Source organism: Podarcis muralis, chromosome 5 (assembly GCF_964188315.1).
Source record: "Podarcis muralis chromosome 5, rPodMur119.hap1.1, whole genome shotgun sequence".
Classification (NCBI taxonomy): Eukaryota; Metazoa; Chordata; class Lepidosauria; order Squamata; family Lacertidae; genus Podarcis; species Podarcis muralis.
In genome coordinates this window covers 88,557,615-88,578,114 of record NC_135659.1, presented here as the reverse complement: position 1 = coordinate 88,578,114, position 20,500 = coordinate 88,557,615, and the positions used below count along the sequence as shown (strand labels likewise).

Below are 20,500 nucleotides of genomic sequence, written 5' to 3'. Positions count from 1 at the left end.
TCAGAATCCACTAGTTGACTATGGAGGGTTGTGCTAAAACTAGCAGCAGCAGCAGCAGCAGCAGCAGCAGCAGGCCAGCACTCCTTGGGAGATTACAGCTGAGCATTGCCTCCACCCCATCGTCCTGTTCCCCTAGGCTTCTGGCACCCGCTGTTTCAAGTAAGGGTAAAACAGCGGCTGCAAGCTATTTCTGCACAAGCTCCCCAGGGTGTCAGGGGAAGGGCAGGCTGTGTGATTTTGTCAACCTATGACCAAGCTCAGCAACGCCACCAGCCAATCACAGCCTGTTTTTGCTCCATATGGGGAACAGCACAAACAAGGGTTGCCAAGTACCTTGTAAGCTAGAATTCACAGCTAATGCAGGTTGAGTTTGGTGGCTCATAAGCTAAAAAGCCTTGAGCTTTGGGTATTCAGATCCTTTCTGGATTGTAGCACACAACCTGTGAGGGAGATTTTGTCTAGTTCATTAGCTAAGGTTCCATGATTACACTTTGCACAGTATTTATTTATATTTAAAATATTCCTTAACCACCCTTCATCGAAAGATTCCAGGGCAGTAAACAGAAGTGTGAATGAAATTGATTTATATGCAACATATCAGTACAATACCATTTAAAACCAACAAGCACAACCCACAAAACTTTAGAAAAATACATTTCGCCAAGGCATCTACCATGTCTGTGACCATGTCTTTAAAGAAACTCACACAACATTTAATAAAAAATGAATTTAATAAAAAATATAACTTAACCTACTTTGTGTCGTTTCCCCTCTTACAGGTACAAGAAAAAATAGTGCTTTTTTGATTTTGATGCACTCAGATAACTTTAACAAGACCTATTTTTACACAGTAATGAAACTTATCAGTTAAGGTTGAGATTTCCCTTCCAATAAGGCCAGTGATTCTTCACCAGGGTCTGGCAGTAGTATGTAAACACTGTGACACACAAGTAAGCTCTGCCAAGATTGTGTATCATTTATATATGAAGAAAGGGCTTCATAAGTGGTTTCTGGAATGCAGTAGGAATCAGCAATACTGCAGCTACCTGGCAACTAAGTGGCTGAACACTACCATGACTTTCAGGACGAGATGCACACAAAGATATTTATAACTTGGGGGAGACAAGTAATTTTGTCAATCATCCCATGCAGATGTTTACAGCAGGGATGGGGAGCCTGTGGCCCTTCAGATCTGGACTCCAACTCCCATCAGCCCCAGCCAGCAAGGCCAATGGTAACAGATGATGGGATTTTTAGTCCAGCATCCTCTGGCAGTCAGCAGGTTCCCCATCCCTCGTTTATCTGATTGTCAAGGATCAAACTGTATGTGTGGTATTCACACACTACCCTTCTAGGCACAACTATCGCTTATGCATAAGAGTGTGGGAAGGAATCATTCCCTGATGGAAATTATTAACACAAGATTTAGCCCTATATGCTGCAAGACGTCAACCACACACTGGAAGAATGCATTCCCCCCAGGGAACTAAGGCTAGGAGCACCTAGTGCTAGCTTTCCCCTGACATACATTCATTTCTGCTACACAAACAGCACAAGTCCTATACATGGAGTCACAAGCAACTGTACTCTGTCCTTCCTGATGCTCCAAGGTTTGGGGGCTGGGAAACCAATTAATTTCAGCTAAACTCTGTCCTAGTTTCAACATTTCGGAAGCCCAGCAGTGTGAAACTCCTGGTCCACCTAAAACAGCAAAACACCAACAAACTGCTCTTTCTCCCAGTTCTTTGATGCAATTTGCATTAGGTTGCTCTGCAGTTCATCCACAGCAACTGTAACTGGGTGTCTCTGCTGGTTCAGTTGACCATGATGAAGTTCGATTTACAGTGAGCTTTAAAGAAAACAGATGAAACAAGACATGATGACCTGCATGGCTCATTTTTTAAAATCAATTCACACAGAAAACAAATACTGATTCATTCATTTATACGCCAATCTCTCCTTGCAAAATAGCCCTTCAGTCCCCATGCACGAACACTCAGCATCTCTGCTATCCACTCAATACACTGATAAAGCAGGAGGTTCTCGTGTGTTACCAAAACTTAAGCCACAAAACATTACCTGGGCTTTAGGATGCCATGAGGCACTTTGGCGCTCAAGTTCCTCAATGTTGATTGCTAGCCCATCTATGGGTTTGCATTATAGCAGGCTACAGAAGCTTAAATTTCTGCTGGCCAGTGACATTTGTTCTACACTGGTGAGCAGGCCAAGGCCCTGGAAAGGTAGATCACTGCAACACTCATGAGGAGCTTTGTTCAGAAATCCTGAGCTAAATCAACTTGTTAGCTCTGGTGAGAGCTGAATAAACTGAAATGGAAACTCAAAAGCATGGGAAACAATTTACCTATGAACTCTGTGACGGGGTCATGCTCGCCTTCAGTCTTAATCGTTCCTGCAATGCTGTCATTCTCCAAGATCGGAAGAAAAAGCTGCACAAAGTCAGAGGTATACGGAGGAGCAATGACATCCAGCACCTGGGGAGATAACCGAGATAGCAGAAGGCTGTGGCTTACACTGTTCTAACATGTGGAAATAAGACATAGTGGTTGATGCATTGTCTCCTGATCTCAGAGAGTAGTTTGTCATTTAACGGAAACTTATAAACATGCTTCTGCAATTCTGAACACAGATGACATCCACCTACGGACACAGAGTTGCATGCAGTGTAGTGCTGACAAATGTGTCTTGTTGCAACAGGACTTCCCCCCACTCTCCACCAATCTGTTCTGGGGTTCCCCCAACCTCCCGTGGAAGATTTTGGGTAGGGTGCAGGGTGTCTGCCGGGGGAGGGGGGGGAGGCAGATAGTGCAATGATGTCTGCTTGCATGGGCAGGATGTGCTAGTTGAATCCCATACACAGCATACAACATAGCAGTTGATGTTTCAGGAAAGGTAGAGAGAAGCAAAACGAGGACAGCATTATTCCTTCAGTTTCTGGCAACTGTGCCTTCTACCCAACACAGCAAGAAGTAACTGTCCCATCAGCACAAGGATTTACCCTTGTGCAACAGGACCTCCAATCTCCCCCCACATCAAAAACCAAAAACAGGTGGGCAGGTGGGGGAGGAGAATGTTCCATTGTACAAGTGTAAATCTTTGAACTGATAGGACAGTTGTTTCGTGTTATACTGGACGCAATCCCATAAGTCTAGCAGCAATGAATAGATTCCAAATCATTTCTGTATGTTTAAGTTCTATTTGTTCCAAACTGCGGGAGGCAGTGGAAGACAGGAGTGCCTGGCGTGCTCTGGTCCATGGGGTCACGAAGAGTCGGACACGACTAAACAACAACAACAACACAATATCAGAACAAAACTGTCCTGAGAGCCATGTGATATTCGAAGCCTTGCTCCAAGTGCCTTGCCTTCAGAGGTTACTTGGGTGGTGACCACCAACAGCCTTTTCTGTGATGGCACTCTGGCTATATTCCCTTCTCAGAAGTATAAGTTTGGCTACATTATCATTTAGGTGCTTTCCTGGCCTTTTAGTGGATGACTTGACTATAGGGTTGGATCTTTTGTTTTTACTGACTCGGTTGAAAGGCTTGTTAAGGACAAAGGTGGGATACCTGTGTTGCAAATAAAATAGCCAAAAGGCCACAACATAGTCTTAAGGCTCCCAATTTAATGAGCAAGTGCAAACTAATCTGCATAAACACAGCTTTGCAGGTTCCACGTAGTCACTGACCTCCGTCACAAAGTATCTGATCAGGGAAATGTCCGTGTCCAGCTTCTCGAGACACTTCCGTATGTAGCCAACCACCGGAAGGACGTATCCTCGACTGAGCAAGTGAACCATCCTGTCCAGAAGGGTTTTTTTAAGTTCCAGCTGAAAGGACAAACAAGGCAGGACGTTTGTCTTTGAAACTCAGCCTAAGTAAAAACTTAAGATAGTGTAACTGAGGGATCTGTTCATTCCCTAGCAAAGATTCTAAGCTGCATTAACCATAGGCATTAACCATTTAAAGAAGACAAGACCTGCCTTGCTGAATGAGAAGAAGGGCTGCTCTTGCTCGTGGGTCTGATTCACACAGAGTAGCCTCTGAATGAGGATGTAAGGAAGCTTCCTTTGGCAGCCATGAGTTCCAACAGCAGGCCTGTGCCAGGAATGGAACCCCCACACACACATCCAGCCCTCTTGATCTTGCTCTGGAGAAGGAAAGGGTTGCTGACTGCCCTCAGCAACGCCCCACTTTGTCCTACCAGGTTGTCATTTCTGAGAGTTCTGCCTTCGCTGCTCCTTCTGCCATTAGCTGCTTTTTCAGATGTCTCTGGAGAGTTTGCAAGCGGCAACAAATCACTTCCTATGTTCCAAACACCTGGTTCTCTGAGGCAGCGTCCCGCTGAACACTGAGGTCACATTCAGCTCTCGTAACTAATGGCAATTTGCTTGATCTATCTTCCCTGTATCTGTTTCCCTTCTGAATCCCAGGATCACCACTAAACTGCAAGGATGAATTCCACGAATAAGTGTTCTGTGAAATACTATTTTTTGCCTGCCCACTGACTTGCCAGTCAATGCCAGCTCAAGGCCTAAATCTATTATGCCAGCAAAGTTATGTAAACTTTTATAGCCTCGGGTGAAGAAGTTACGCAACTCTTGATTTTTGGCACAACGGACAATTGGCAAGGATATCAGCTGTGATGGGAGGTAATACTGAAAATCCCTTACTCATGATGCATCTGTCTAGTTCTTGCCAGCTGAACCCATGTACAGGAGAATGTACAAGAACAAATTCTCTCTTTTCTTGGCCCCACAAGAAGATTATATCCTCCTTTAATGAGAATATGGAGATGTAACTTTCATTTCTTAGTACAAGGATGGGGAAAGCAGTCTCCAGCTATTGCTGAACTCAAAACTTCCCTCAGCCCTAGGCAGTATTGTCTGATCAGAGATGACTGGAATAGGATTTGGCAACAGATCATTTGGAAGGGGAATGCTGCAGGGTTCTCCCATACTCTGATTTGTTCAGTGTCCCTTAAATAAAAGCAGAATTCTGCCCAGCAACTACAAGGCACAGTTATTTCCCACAAGAATCCTTCATTCACTTTCCTGCAGATGCCTGCTAAATTCTGCAGAAGAGAAGAATCCCCAAGATCAGGGGCCAACACTCTGAAGACATTGCTGCCTATGCTACAAAAGTGGCATAAAGGTTTGCAGCCCCTGAACACGCCCCCACCTGCAACTTCACAAAACAACAGCTCCCAGGATTGCTTGGGCAACCTGCTTCAGTTCTGTAGCACAGAAGTGAGAAGGAGAAAAAAGGCCTGAGCAAAATCTAAACCTCTGAATTTTCATCACCTGTTCCATGACATCGAGCTGAGAGTGCTCCGTCTCAAAGAGTTTGACCAGAAGCTGCAGGACCAGAGGATGAAGGAGTTGATGGCATGTACTGATCTGCAAACCAGAAGGCAAACACGTAAGGTCCTCTAGACTCCTATTAAGAGACACATTCTTAAAACACATTCTGGAGAGCTCAGTTGGTTAGAGTGTGGTGCTGATAACACTATGGTTGCAGGTTTGGGACAGCTGCATATTCCTGCCTGGTTGTGGGGTTGGACTCGATGACCCTCAGGGTTCCTTCAATCTCTACAATTCTATTATATGAAAACATATTAATATACATCACAGCCGCTCATTCCAGAGTTCCAAGCTTCACTAACCCAGATGGATCACCTGCAAAAAATTTCACCTTCTAGGAAATACCCAACTTGGAATTCTTAAACACAGAGTCCAGGTCTACATACAACACAGCAGAAAGAGGTGGCCTCATAGGCTCTGCCACTTCAGCCTGAACACAGGGCACCTCATTTTCAAAGCTCCCACACACACAAAGGACTAAACTAGGATGAGAGAGGAAGAGTCTAGGCCAGATTTTTTTTTTTTTACACACTGGGGTTTTTTTTGTTTTTGGTTTAAAGGGCAGTGTTAAAAAATGCGATCCTACCTGCTGTAGTCTGATATGGTATCCATCCTAACACCTCAAATTGCTGCAGGTGCAGACAAGACAGTAGTCATTTCAGTACCGTTACCAGCTAGTGGCTGACTGTAGAGGTAAATGCAAGCCACATTTCTAAGCTGTTCCTAAAATACATGCTTCCACGATGCTCAGGGACAAGGGGTAGAAAAAAATCTGGGTGTAGGGGATGGAAAAGGATGGGAACTGTCTGCTGAAAAGGATGTCTCTTCTCTGCTGACAGGGCTTTGCAGCTGATCTTTCAGTCATACCTTGGAAGTCAAACAGCTTAGTTCCTGAATGTTTTGGCTCCCGAACATCACAAACCCAGAAGTGACTGTTCTGATTTGCGAACTATTTTTGGAAGCCGAATGTCCAATGGGGCTTCTGCAGCTTCTGATTGCAGCCAATCAAAAGCCATGCTTTGGTTTTCGAACGTTTTGGAAGTCAAACAGACTTCCGGAACGGATTCTGTTCGACTTCCAAGACTGTATTCCAACTTCCAACTGTATTATTATTAGCCAATCATTTTAATGATTATGTCTACTGTTTTCTATTGTTTTTTTCTCTATTATTACTGTATCACCAGCCTGGTATTTTATGATATGCTGGTCTAGAAATACCACAATAAATAAATTAAAATAAATAAATGCATGGGCCTTAACCCCCACACAGAGCTTTCAACCATACTGCTTCTGACAATCTTAGCCAGGGCTACGCAGTTATCCCACAATTCTGGGCAAGTGAAGAATTTGATACTGGATCAAATGTTCAGCATCCCCCAAACACCAGCTTTCACTTAAGAACAAACTAAAGCTTTTATCTTCATGGTTGGCAAAATGGGGCACCTGAACACATATGCATGCAAAGCCGGGTGAACTTTCAACAACCAGAGGGGATTTCCAGTGGTTAAGAGGTGGAGCTTCAATGCCCTGCAAAACTCTTTGCCCCTTCCCCCCAGGACCAGCAGAAGTAAACCACTCAAAACACATTATTTGTCATGTCGAATTAAATGTAGTGTGCGTGCGCACAGACACACATACAGCCCTGACCTTACCTCATCCAACAGCGCCAAGTGCACTGGAGTATGATCAGTCTGAAGCTGGAAATAGCGGGGCTCTGACACTGTCCAGTCAACCCATTTCAGAACCCCCATTGCTACTACTGGAAACCTAAAAGATATAGGGAAGTTATGCTAAATAGCATTTAAAGATTTATGTATTTACAGTATGCACTCCCTATTTTTAAAAAATCACGATGGTATGCAACACAAGAGAGTAAACTCAGCAGAAGTAACCATAAAACAAGAAAACATCAATTAATACTGATTGGTTTCAAAAAGAAAATTCATCTTGCAGAGGCCCGTCTGTCCCGAACAAGCTACAGCTGAATGCTTTAACCTGTTGTCCATTGGAAGCTTCCAGATCTGAATGTCTGCCATGACCTCACCATTTCTCTTTTGCTGTTGCAGTCTTTCCAGTCTGACATTGCCTCATGTGACCCTGAGCTGTCGGCCCAATCTGGAAAATGCCTAAGCTGCAGAGCAATACTGACCCCCACACAGGAAGGGGTGCTTGTTGTTTCTTCTGTGAATTAATGTTGGAAAAACAGATCCTAACCTTTTAAGGAAACTGATTTGCTTTAAGCAAGGGTACTGAAAGTCTCTCCCCATGACACAGAAGCCTAGCTCAGCACTGAGCGGTATATTATGAACTAATACAATAATAAAATGATAATGATATTATTAATACTAATAGGTGGTATTCAACTCCTGCATTTGAACAGGACGATGATCTCCACTTGCACAACAGGACTTTGCCCCACACCTTCTCTAAATTTGTTCCAAAGAGTTGGGGGAACTCGTAGAACAAACTTTGGGGTTATGTTACAAGGTCAGAGCAGGGAAGAATGTTCTGTTGCACAAAGAGAAATTCACTCACAGAACAAGAGACTCACTGCTCTGTTGGATTCCACTTAATAATAAACAAAGAAACAACAGGCAAGGATCAAGGTCCAAACAGTTAGCAGCCCATGGAAATAACCTTCATCCTAAGGTTATCAACAGCTGCAGTGAACATATGTTTTTCATTTGTATTTCAATATTATTGTAAGCTGTCCAGAAATGTTATTAGCTGGCATATAAACAATATATGGCATATAAATATCTGTACCAAGGAAAAGCAAAAAACTGAAGTGTTTCCACATTAATGCCAGCTTTACTCTCAAGCAAATTATTCAAAATCTTCTTCCAAGATTTACCTGATGCACTGGTAGAGGGTACTCAGTTCTGCTACAAGTTCAGAGGCGCCTTTATTTTCATTGCAACAAAGATTGTGAACAGTCTCAATCGCTTTTGTGGTGGACTTGAGTTCATCTTTATTTATGCTCACTCTTTTGTTCTAAAAGTGTGATAAAATGTGGTATGGGAGACAAGAGGAGTCATGAGTGTAGAACTGGCCCATGGTACAGATTGCAATTTCATCAACCTTCCTGAAGAGTCAATGTTTTTGTGCTCTCTGCATGCCTTTCCTTTCACTTTCCACAAACAAGATAATACCATTAAGTAACGTGCAGAAGAATTTCCAATCTGATGCCATGAAGATATGCAAGGACAATTTATTGATCAAAGTGGAAGATGACCCATTTATATCCTAAGGGAAGGAGCCATGAAGGCATGCAATAGCTGATGGGTCAACAGGTTCATTTGATAGCTTAAAACTGGCTCAAGCTATCAGCTGGCTACTGTCTTTCATCCTCAGTCCCTCTACCCCAAACCTGTAATATAAGGATGCCAATAGAAACCCACCTTGCAGGCTTGTTGTATACTGAGATACTATACAAAAAGCACTTTGAGCATTTTTAAAGATGCTCTGTAAAAGAAACTCAAGTTGTTGTTTTTAAGCTGGTTATAAGTTATCACTTCTGGCAAGACAGGAGTCAGGCTTACAGCTTTATTCTAAATTATGATGAAACATAACACAAGCACATCCTTTATCCTGCTTTAATGCACCAGTTTACTCGTAAAGCAATAGAACAGAACTCAACTGAGCTTACCTTTTTCCAGGTTTCCACAACACTAGCTGCATATGCCAAAATATGAATATATTTGTGTTTATGGTCCTGATTGATCTTGGCACCTGGCTTAAACAGCGAAAGCATGAAGAGATCCAGGAAAGCGGGAACTCTGATCTGAGAAACAGTAATATAGGAAATCTATATGAGCCAGAGTGGTGTAATGGTTAGAGTGTCAGACTAGGACCTGGGACACCAGGATTCAAATTTCTACTCAGCCATGAATCTCACAGGGTGACCTTGGCCCAGCCACTGCCCCTCAGCCTAACCTACCTCACAGGGTTGTTGTGGGGATTAAATGAGGAAAGGGGATAAGCATGTGGGCCACCTGTGAGCTCCCTGGAGAAAAATAGCATATAAATGCAATATGGTTGGGATAAATAAATAGACAATAAAAAAGACAAGAGGCAGCTTATGCAAAACCATGGTTTTAAGAGTCACCAAACGCAGAATCTGTATCATGATCATGTTTCTAGTAAAGTGGATTTCGTAGACAAGGATTTCATAGACAAGGTTTGGTAAGAGTCCTAATGCCATAATCAAAATACAACTTCAATTAAAAATACCAAGAGAGTTGATTTTACCCAAATCACATAGTACCCCCAAACCACCGAAAAGCCTGGTCAACAGGATGGCCTAGAGCGGGGGGGGGGGGGGGCAAACTTGTGGTCCTCCAAGGTGTTGTTGGACTCGCGCTCCCATCAGTCACAGCCCAGACGGCCAACGATCTGGGATCATGGGAGTTGTACTTCAGCACCACTTGCGAGGGCCACAAATTTCCCTGTCCTTGGCCTAGATAATAAGTAGACTGCGAACACACTCGTTTTTATTTTTGTCCTCGTTATCCAAGGCACGCTGTGTTATAGTACCAAGGATGAGGAAGGTAAACATGCCAACATCTTTTTGGAGTCGGGGAAAGCTCATAGAGCAGTTTACAACTGCAAGTCATGAATCCCTGGCTGAAACCTTGTCTCAGTCACAAACTCTGAAGGTAATCTAAGGCAAGCCACTGCCTCTCAGCCTCTCGACTAGTATATAGCCTACCTTAATATGGCTGTAGAAGGGGATGCAATGAGACAGTGTATGTGAAGCATTGTGGACTTTGAATAACTTTCTAAAATATGCTAGCAATTATTATTAGGCATTGTGCTATTAGAGGTGCTAAGGGATAGTTCTCTTTTCCTTACATTCATAGTGTCTGTGCAATTGTTAGCAACTCAGGTGGAAAACAGCAAAGGTTAGAGAGAAAGGAAGCAAGCCAAGATGCAAAGGTGCCTTATGAGATACTTAAAAGCATGTTAATTCACAAGAAGAGGCTATAACTGTGCAGTGAAGGAGTGGGAGCAATGAGGTGTTTTACACACTTGCAGAGTCCTTGATGCCATTGAAAGGGTAGCAGGGGGGAAAAAAGCTTCTTCAAAAGAAGCTACTGATACTTACCAACTCTACCGGAGGAGGATCCATGCTCGAAAACATTTTGTGCAAGACTGTGATGTCTGCTGGGTTCAACGCTCCTTTCGATAACATGGCACCAAGCGCTTGGCAGGCTCGAGGGTACGAGGCAGCCGTTCCCAGAGCTAAAGTGATCTGACTAGCATCGTGGCCTCTTGAGAAGGTCAAAACAAGAACAAGAGAGAATTTTAGGTGATCTGTAGACTAAGAGGTCCTAGACTGCCAACAGGAGCAGACAATACTAAATGAATTCCAAGGGCGCTGAGCAGGTTAAAAATGACCCAAAAGAACCCCATGATCAAGATATGCAGAGCAGCATCCTTCAGATTGGGTTTGGGCTTATCATCAAATACACCAGAGTTACTTATCATCTAGCCCATTGCTGCATGGCATTATTAAGTTTACTTATACAGTGGTACCTCGGTTTAAGAACAGCCCTGTTTAAGAACTATTCGGTTATAAGAACTCCGCAAAACCAGAAGTAGTGTTCCAGTTAGTAAACTTTACCTCGATCTACGAATGGAAGCTGAATGGTGGAAGGGCACCAGCGGCGGGAAGCCTCATTAGGGAAAGCGTGCCTCGATTTAAGGAAAGTTTTGGTTTAAGAACGGACTTCCGGAATGGACTAAGATTGTAAACCGAGGTACCACTGTACTTTAACGATTGTTTCCATTATTAATACATAGTTCACACACTTGTATCCCTATCCTGCCATTTCCTAAGCCCCAGATCTGCTTAACCCCAGCAGCTAACTGAAAACACAAGCTAACAATCTTACAAAACGTATGAAAGACGTTCGGGCAGCAATGACCCCTCTAGGAGTAGGGAGTTGCACAGCTGTGCGTCAGTTATTAAGAATGCCTTCCTTTATGCCCTCATAATTCAAACACGAATGGAAAGGTCCTCCTTTGCCTATCTTAAGACACTGCTGCAGGACACTGTGGAGTCTTTCAGTTCAGAAATATTTGCTGATTTGTGCATGAAACACAGCTGTAAGTTCTCCTATTCCCAGGAGTCAGAAGGCTTTGTGTACGCCCAATGATGCACCTAAGGGAGAAGAACTGCTCTGGGAAAAACCACGAAAACCTGGGCGCCAGGTATTCTGCCAGCTCTATGTTCTCACGCCATACTTTAGTTTCAACTAACTTCCTAAAATGAACTTCACAAGTGGGTTGTACCAGGTTTCCTTTTTCACCAAGCTTACATCTAAACTGGGAGAGCACAGGGCAAGCAGAGCCACAGATAAATTCAGAAAAAGAGCTTTAAGTGCAGCAAGATCTTACTTCTCGTGAGCAAACCGCTGAACCTCTTGAGCAATCCTGCGTACAGCAGAGCCACCTTGCTCTTCTTGAGATAATATGGACATTATCGCTTGGGCAAAGAGATACGTGTGTTCACCATGGCACACCATTTTCTGCAAATACACCGAGACACAGATGAGCAGCTGCTCTAGGAACGACCAGCCCTTTCAAAAGGTAGCAATAACAGTATCTTCTGATTTATGGAAGTAGAGGCAAGCAAAAAAAGTGGTCTGGCATGCTTAGCTGAGATGGGAATAGGAGAGAATCTTCTCTGTATCATTCCAATTTTAGCACAGCCAGAGGAAGCACAATAGCAGAGAATCTAGGAGGACATCAAAATATTCTGGAGTACAGAACTCATTTTCTGTAGTCGGCAGGGAAATGGGAATCTGGCCGTGCAGCTTTGGCATATTGGGAAAGGATCCAAAAGGTGTCACATGTCTCAGCACAATTTGTGGAAGGCTCCTCACATCCTCCCTAAATCAGGGAGCTTTGGGACATCAGATGCATCATAAAAAACAAGAACTAGAGTAGGAAAGAGACTTACAGCAAACTCAGGTAAATTCTTCTCCAGATTTTCTTCCCCACCATCTAGGATAGTAGCCAGAGAAGTACGCAGTACTCGAGAAAAAACTTCCAACTGCTGGCATGCTGTTGATACGCTGGTTATCTCCCCTTGGTACCCAGCGTCAGAGATAAGCTGTAACAAAAGCATCAGCAGCTGAGTCAACTGCAGCACTTGAAGGCCAAAGGGAAGTTCACGCTCTGAAGAACCTCTCATGCATGCATTTCGGCAGATACCATTACATTTTCACTGGGCTGAAGCTGAAACAAAACTATGGTCTAGTTGAGATTCCTGCATTGCAGGGGGTTGGACTAGGTGACACTCAGGTTCCCTTCCAACTATACAATTCTATGATTTTGGGGCCTGTGGACATATTCGCAAACTGGAGAGACTTTCATGCCCACCACATAGTCATCTCCCACACCCAAGCATGGACTGCAACCTAAGTCACACCCCATATAAATTTTAAGCACTATTCTACATGTGTAACAGTCATAGAGAATCCTGGGAACTATAGCTGTTAACTGTGGTGATCTCACAGAGGTACAATTCCCAGCATCCTTAAACTACAGCTCCCAGGATTCTCGCATGATTTTCAAAGTGGTAAATAGTGCATTAAATGTATGGTGATGATGGGACCTTAGTTTGCTGACTGCAACAGAATGCTTCTTTCAAGTCTAATGGCTGGGGAAACCCCAGCAAGATGGGTGGGGTATTATTATTATTAATTTATTAATTTATTATTATTATTATTATTATTATTATTATTATTATTAATAATAATAATAATAATAATTCTCGCAGCACGGCTTCAGGAAAGCTCGCCGTGACAATCTTAGGTCCATCTTTGTTGATCACAAAATGTGCCAATAAAAATGAAAAAGAGTGCTAATGTGCTTGCACCTCTGATTTACAAAGGAAACAAGCCCTAATTGGTATCTTAATATCCAGCACACACCACACGCCATTTTCATCTAAAGCAGAGGAGGCTGGTCCGTTAGGGCCTCCTTCCTTACAACCAGCCCTAGTGGATGGCACTGACTGTCATCCTTTTCCTCCTCCTTAGCAATGCCCTTGTAGAACTCAAAAGAGAGGAAGATGGAGGCAAAAGCAGAATTAGTTGGCTCCACCTACTGTTGGCCTCCCTACTTCCCACCCTGCTGTTCCTTATGAGCACCACCCTGCACTGATATGAAGGAGCATTCTTGCTGACAGTTTAGCCAGCAAATGGCTCTGCTTCACTCTCTTCCTGCCCCTCTTGCTCATAACATGGTTTTCCAATTGACTGAAACAGATTATTAATTACCTTGACAGTAAAGTTCAGCATGAGACAGTCTGGATGAGCTTCGGCTAGTTTGTAGAACAGATCCCGCCATGTAGTGTGCGCTATCATTTGCTCAAGCCATGCTGGCGTCTGCCAGGGGAAAAAAAGCAGAGCAACAGAATGACACAGTCCCAGAGGCTGAGAAAAATCAACCTGAGGCTGCAAAACAGCTTTAGAATTTCCTAAAGAAAAAGCAGTGCTGACCAGGGGGAAATGTTGCATTTGCACCTTGGAGCTCGAATGCCTAGTCAACCACAACTTTGCTATCAGTTACCTACAAAGCAGCCAGAAAAAGTGTGAAAGACAACTTGCATGGGTTTTTTTTACTGAGATTAACTGGCATTGCAGAGAACGGCTCCCAAGGTCTGTGAACCCATGGCAGAAAACAAGACTTGTGTGTCTAGTCAAATGTAAGCTAGTACAAAAATCCCAGGTTGGAAAAAGTAATGGATGAAGCAGCTCTAGGTAGAGTTATGTAATTATCCTGTTCTGCAGCACAGTGAGACAAGGCAAGGCTCAGTGAAAGGCAAGAAAACAAAAAGGAGAATAGGCTCTGGTGCTCTATTTTGAACTTGCCTGCAGAGGTTCAACATAAACGTGGGGGGGGGGGGTATTGTTTTGTTTTGTTATTACAGGGGTACCTCGGGTTACAAACTTAATTCGTTCTGGAGGTCCGCTCTTAACCTGAAACCGTTCTTAACCTGAGGCGTGCTTTTGCTAATGGGGCCTTCCGCTGCCACCGCCGCATGATTTCTGTTCTCATCCTGGGGCAAAGTTTGCAACCCAGAGCAACTACTTCTGGGTTAGCAGAGTTTGTAACCCGAAGCGTTTGTAACCCAAGGTACCACTGTATTATGTATTTTTGTGTTTTTATCTTGTATTTTTTATGCTGTGAACCACCCTGAGATCTATGGATGAAAAGAGGTATACAACTTTAATAAGTAATATTAAAGTTGATGATGATAATAAATTTTGTTTTACCACTTTTTCAAGGTGGTTCTTTAAGAATGCGGTGTCTCTAAATTTAAAGGACTTGCATGCTTCTTGAGCTCCCAAAAGAATGTTTTCCTCCAAAACATGCATATGCCTCTGGGAAGCATGAGCACGAAAACACCATCCCACTCGTGATCTATATCTACTGATTTACAGAGGATATTCCGTACTTTTCCGTGTATAAGACGCCCCCTATTTTTTGGGACCAAAATATAAGAAAATGGGGGGAGATGGCACAAAGTTGTTGAGCTTCTTTGGGGAAGGATTCCCCAGAGTTGTCAAGCCTTTTTTAGGGGGGAATGCCAAAAATCGCTCACCCACATGTGTTGCAAAATCCACCTCTCATCTGTCCCATTGGTGGCAGAAGATGCCACCCACTGACGCAATCACCCATTGACGCAGCAACCAATAACACACACAATAGCCACTGACAGCCACGGCAGCAACCAATCAAACGTCCACCCAATGTACTACCCATGTATAAGGCGACCCCCACTTTTTAGCATTATTTTTACAGGAAAAAACTAGTCTTATACATGGAAAAGTACGGTACTCGTCTAAGCTGCCTTTGAGAAGGATATACTTGGCAGCATTATGTGAATTACCTCTCCTTCCTCTGTGAAAATTGAATCTGCTTTCCGAGGATCAAAGTGCTTAATTAGCAAGCTTTTCAGGTGGTTTTCCACTGTCTCCTGGACTTGAATGGGCTCAACACCTGCAATGAGAGAGATCCCTGTGTATGAATCTATGTCTGTCAAACAGAAATTCCTTCATGCTTCCTGTGACTAAACCTCGTGACAAGGGAGCGCATACAGTACACCCTCTCTCTACCAAACTTAACCAGGAGGCAATTACAGTCAGATGTTAATTTTACAGTACTCTGATTCTGCCGGCAAGCTTTCATATGACATATCTATTTGCATCCCAAGTGTTAGCTATTCAGTTAACTCATCCATTAAAGTGCAGCCGATTCTGAATCATAGGTCTATTCCCCCCTTAATGATAACTCAAAGCAGTAGTCAAAATATTTTTAAGTGACTAAGAGGCAGGAACGATTGGAACCTGAAGGCCCTTTAGTCATGCTTCAAAAAATGAGACAAATTTGCTATAGCAGGCATGTCTTTTTTGCATGCACCATCAGCAATTTTATAAAGGTGCTGTGCAAAAAAGTAGCAGTCACATACACACACAAACCCCAACAATTTTTGGGAACATACCTGTTTGAATGAGCCACTCAGCCAAAAGGTTTACTGTCTGAGCTACAGCAGTATAGTTATCTGATAAGAGCTGGATCACATGCTCTGGAGAGCCACCTGCTTGGAAATACCTGTTAAAAGATGCAGGCACCACTTTGAGCCAAACTCTAAAAAATCAAGGAGTATCAAATTTCGAAGTAAACTGCCCCTTAACTGAGCCAGGTACCATTCCTACCATTCCCTCTTCCACCCACACCACCCCAATCACCCTGCCATTACCTTTTCAAAGTATTAAATATGGAGGGCTCCATGATGTAATCTCGGGTGGAAAATTTCTGCAAACATTCCTGCTGGACACCAGCGTCATCTTCTTCACCATATTCATCATCTTGCTGTTTGAAAGTGCAGAACAGCAGTTATTTTCCCCACCACACTGGATTTCTGTTATAATACACTTGTTGGCAAAGTTAGCCCCCCCCCCCCAATTTTGAGGAATGTGGTTAGGAAAAAAAACCAAAAAAACCCAGCAACACATATTACACTGCTTCATCCTGTGGCTACAACGTTAACAGTCATACAGGCACAGGAACATAGGATGCTGTCTTTTATTGGGGAAGACTATTGGTCCGTCTAGGTCAGTTTTACCAATGCCTAGCCAGCGTAGGGTGCAACCCAGACAACAAAGCTAATGGTCTGGGATGATGGGAGTTGGAGGCAAATAAACATCCAGACCGCATCATGTTTAGGCTACTCCTAGCAGTTCTAGCAACTAGCAGTTCTCCAGAGCCTCTAGCAGGAGGCTAGACCATGGGAGCAACAACAGAACGTCCAGGTGCCCCCTTTTAAGGACAAGAAGACAAAGCTGAAAATGAATGAACTGCAGCTAAAATATTATGTTCATTTCCCACATGGTCTAGTAGTCCTTCCCCTAATGTTCTTAAGAGAGTCTCTTCTCCAGTCTTTGGAAGTGGGGAGGCAGAAAAAGGTCCTCTTTTCCTTCCAACTCTGCAGTTTAAATCTGAAATCTGAGCCCAGAGCTCAGAAACTTCTCACCCTAATGAAATTCCCTATTGCAAAACGCGCCTAGAATGACGGGAGTTCCGAATGGTGTTCATGCAATAACATAACAACAACAACAACAACAACAACAACAACAACAACAATAAAATGAGGAGCAACTTTCCCCGTTGCCCTCTTGGTGCTGCTTTTGAACACTTTCATTGTGTAAATAATGTCGTCTTGTCTTTTCTTTTCCTCTTTTGATTTTTTAAATTTCGTATCTTTGTTATTTCTTTATATTTTTTCCTCTTTTTTACTTCTTTATAAATTTTCTATTTTCTATTTTACTTCTTTATAAATTTTCTTTTTCTTCGTATGTAAAGTGATAGCATACAATGTTTGTATAGATATGTAAATTTTTAATCAATAAAGAATAATTTTTTTAATAATAATTTACTACCTACAGTTTTTCTGAAAATAAATCAATCCCCCGGGGAGGAGGGGGAAATAAGGTTTCCGGCTTGTGCACAGCCTCAGGAAAAAAGGGGGGGTTGGGGAATAATCAATAACAACAAGAAGACCCTCCCCGAAAGCTCTCCCTCAAGGGCCCCGCTCTCACCGCCCCTCCGTCGCCGCCGCCGTCGTCCCCCCACTCGGCGGCCGCGCTGCCTCCCAGGTAGTCGGGCTCCTCCATGGGCTCCGCTCGACCGCAGGCCACGTCCGCCTCCCCTCCTCCTCCCTCGAAGGGACCTCCGGCGCCGAGGCCGCAGAGGCACGAAAAGGGAAGAGAGGCCACGCGCACGGACGAATTCCGGGCTTCTTCTGAAGGTTTTATTGATTCGCCTCGCCCCTCCCCCCCGGGGCGGCTTACAGGTTTATAGGCTTCTTTTCCATTGTCGGTTACTATTCTTAGACTCATTTATACCCCGGGACAAAAAAAAAAAAAAAAGTGGCTTACGGTTTTGTTTGCTCGCTTGCTGCTTATTCGCTCCTTCGTTTCAGAATATTTTGCACACCGTTTGATGGTGTGTGTCCCCCCCCCCCGAAAAACCAGCCTCTAAGTGGGTTTAAAGGTAAAGGGTCCCCTGACCATTAGGTCCAGTCGTGGCCGACTCTGGGGTTGCGGCGCTCATCTCGCTTTATTGGCCAAAGGAGCCAGCGTGCAGCTTCCGGGTCATGTGGCCAGCATGACGAAGCCTCTTCTGGCAAACCAGAGCAGCGCACGGAAACGCGTTTACCTTCCCGCTGGAGCAGTACCTATTTATCTACTTGCACTTTGACGTGCTTTCGAACTGCTAGGTTGGCAGGAGCTGGGACTGAGCAACGGGAGCTCATCCCGTCACGGGGATTCGAAGCGCCAATCTTCTGATCAGCAAGTCCTAGGCTCTGTGGTTTAACCCACAGTGCCACCCGCGTCTAGCAGTCATGAAATTAAAAGACGCCTGCTTCTTGGGAGAAAAGCAATGACAAGCCTAGACAGCATGTTAAAAAGCAGAGACATCACCTTGTCAACAAAGGTCCGTATAGTTAAAGCTATGGTTTTCCCAGTAGTGATGTATGGAAGTGAGAGCTGGACCATAAAGAAGGCTGATCGCTGAAGAACTGATGCTTTTGAATTATGGTGCTGGAGGAGACTCTTGAGAGTCCCATGGACTGCAAGAAGATCAAACTTCTCAATTCTTAAGAAAATCAGCCCTGGGTGCTCACTGGAAGGACAGATCCTGAAGCTGAGGCTCCAATACTTTGGCCACCTCATGAGAAGAGAAGACTCCCTGGAAAAGACCCTGATGTTGGGAAAGATGGAGGGCACAAGGAGAAGGGGGCGACAGAGGACGAGATGGTTGGACAGTGTTCTCAAAGCTACCAACATGAGTTTGACCAAACTGCGGGAGGCAGTGGAAGACAGGAGTGCCTGGCGTGCTCTGGTCCATGGGGTCACAAAGAGTCGGACACACTAAACGACAACAAGTGGGTTTAACCAAGAAGAAAATGCAGGGCGGGGGGGGGGACTACAGCCCTACTTAAAAACATATAAAAGTTAAAATGCTAACATCGGATTAAAATAAGGGGGGGGGGAATCTTTTAAAAACAAGCACAGAAAAAAAAGCCCTATATCTGTCCATACCTACAAAAATAAAATAAATCCCCTAGGAGTTGGCTCCTATGCTCAGCCACGTTAAAGTTGTTTGCATCACGCTCCTGCCTTCTGTAAACTAGGAGGCACTTGAAAATGGCTTCTTGATCTGAACCAAGAATAGCCCGATCCAAAACTAAGGTGGCTCCCTCTTCAATTTGTGCCTCTGTGCCACGGCAAGGTGGTTTGTGGGTAATGGTGGGCGGAGAGGGGAAGCCTGTAAGGACCACGTGGGGCTCTAGCCCCATTTACGAGCTTCCAGCGAGACTTCCGGGAGTAGAGCGAAGCTCTTCCCTCTCCGGAGTCGCCTATGATGCCATAGAGATAAGAAGCGGGTATTGCAATAGGGGAGTCAAGGATGGATGCAGCCTGGTTTGCCTGCCGTGCAGGCGCGTGGTTTGCAATGCAACGCTCCTAATTAAAAAAACGCCTGCTGCTCCCACCCTATGTGTAAGGCGCTGGGCTTGGGTGCTTTTCGAACAGCACTGGAGCCCTGCAGGATCCGACCCAAGGACTTATGGAGCTCCTTGTCCTGTTCTCTTAGCACCCAAGCCTACAAAGCAGGACACGAGCTCAGCAGCACACAACGGAGGAAGGGCAGTATTGTCTGCACTGACTGGCAGCAGCTCTCCAGGATTTTAGGTTGGAGTCTTCCTTACCTGGAGATGGATGCCACGGGCTGGACCAAGGGACCTCTCACTGCAACGGATGCACTCATCCATGGACCCACAGCTCCTGCTTGGTGGGGGGAGAGGACCATAGCTCAGTGACAGAGCATCAGCTTTGGATGCAGGAGGTCTTGGATTAAATCCCTAGCTGGGAAAGAATGAGACCTGAGACCCTGGAGAGCCACTGCCAATCAGTGCAGACAATGCTGAACTAGATGGACCAATGGTTTGACTTGGTGTTTGGCAGCTTCCTACATTCCCCTCTTGTGCTGCCCAGAAACTGGTATTTAGAGGCACACCACCTCTGGTACCAGAGGGAGTACACAGCCTTCATGGCTAAGTCAGAGAAAGCTCTTTCCTCTAGGTCTTGGTCTACCCTCTTTGAAATGTAAGTTACAACAAATAAGAACATTTCAGAGCAAAACTGAAATAGAGTACGAAATAACACAGTGAAAGCACATCCATAACATTTAACTTATACATTTCTATGATTCCGCAGTTATGCTTACGTTAAATTAACAAAATATATTAAATGGTTACTTTCTGAGAATATACATCACTTACTTATCATCTAGTTCAACCCTCTGCAATGCAGGAATCTCAGCTAAAGCATCCATGACAGATGGCCAATTTCCCAAACTAATTATGGCTCCTCTCGTTAAAAACCACCAGCTCCAAAACAACCTGACCCCATGGTCTCCTCCCTGTCCCCCCCTCTGAGCACAAACTTATTTTGGGACATATGAGTGCACAATTCAAACAACAATCTTTTGGTACTTCAGTTGTACAAGTAAAGCATGAAATGGTGCAACATATTTCCTG

At 44.2% G+C, this 20,500-nt stretch overlaps 1 protein-coding gene across 2 annotated transcripts; it reads right to left on the bottom strand.

The window, feature by feature from the left end:
* Positions 1 to 712: 712 nt before the first annotated feature.
* Positions 713 to 19,784, bottom strand: NELFCD (negative elongation factor complex member C/D). Of its 2 annotated transcripts, none has more exons than XM_028735313.2 (15): positions 19,670 to 19,784; positions 16,157 to 16,269; positions 15,899 to 16,008; positions 15,287 to 15,396; positions 13,671 to 13,778; positions 12,347 to 12,499; positions 11,782 to 11,912; positions 10,487 to 10,652; positions 9,029 to 9,163; positions 8,234 to 8,373; positions 7,032 to 7,146; positions 5,320 to 5,415; positions 3,706 to 3,846; positions 2,363 to 2,492; positions 713 to 1,849 (listed from the first exon to the last, which is right to left on the bottom strand). In XM_028735313.2, exons 1-15 carry the CDS (start codon positions 19,730 to 19,732, stop codon positions 1,815 to 1,817), a joined length of 1,746 nt encoding a protein of 581 aa, XP_028591146.2. In that variant the 5' UTR covers positions 19,733 to 19,784; the 3' UTR covers positions 713 to 1,814. The 2 variants fall into 2 exon arrangements, with proteins under 2 accessions (XP_028591146.2, XP_028591145.2); XM_028735312.2 differs by lacking the exon at positions 19,670 to 19,784 and adding an exon at positions 17,496 to 17,652.
* Between the last annotated feature and the right edge of the window lie 716 nt (positions 19,785 to 20,500).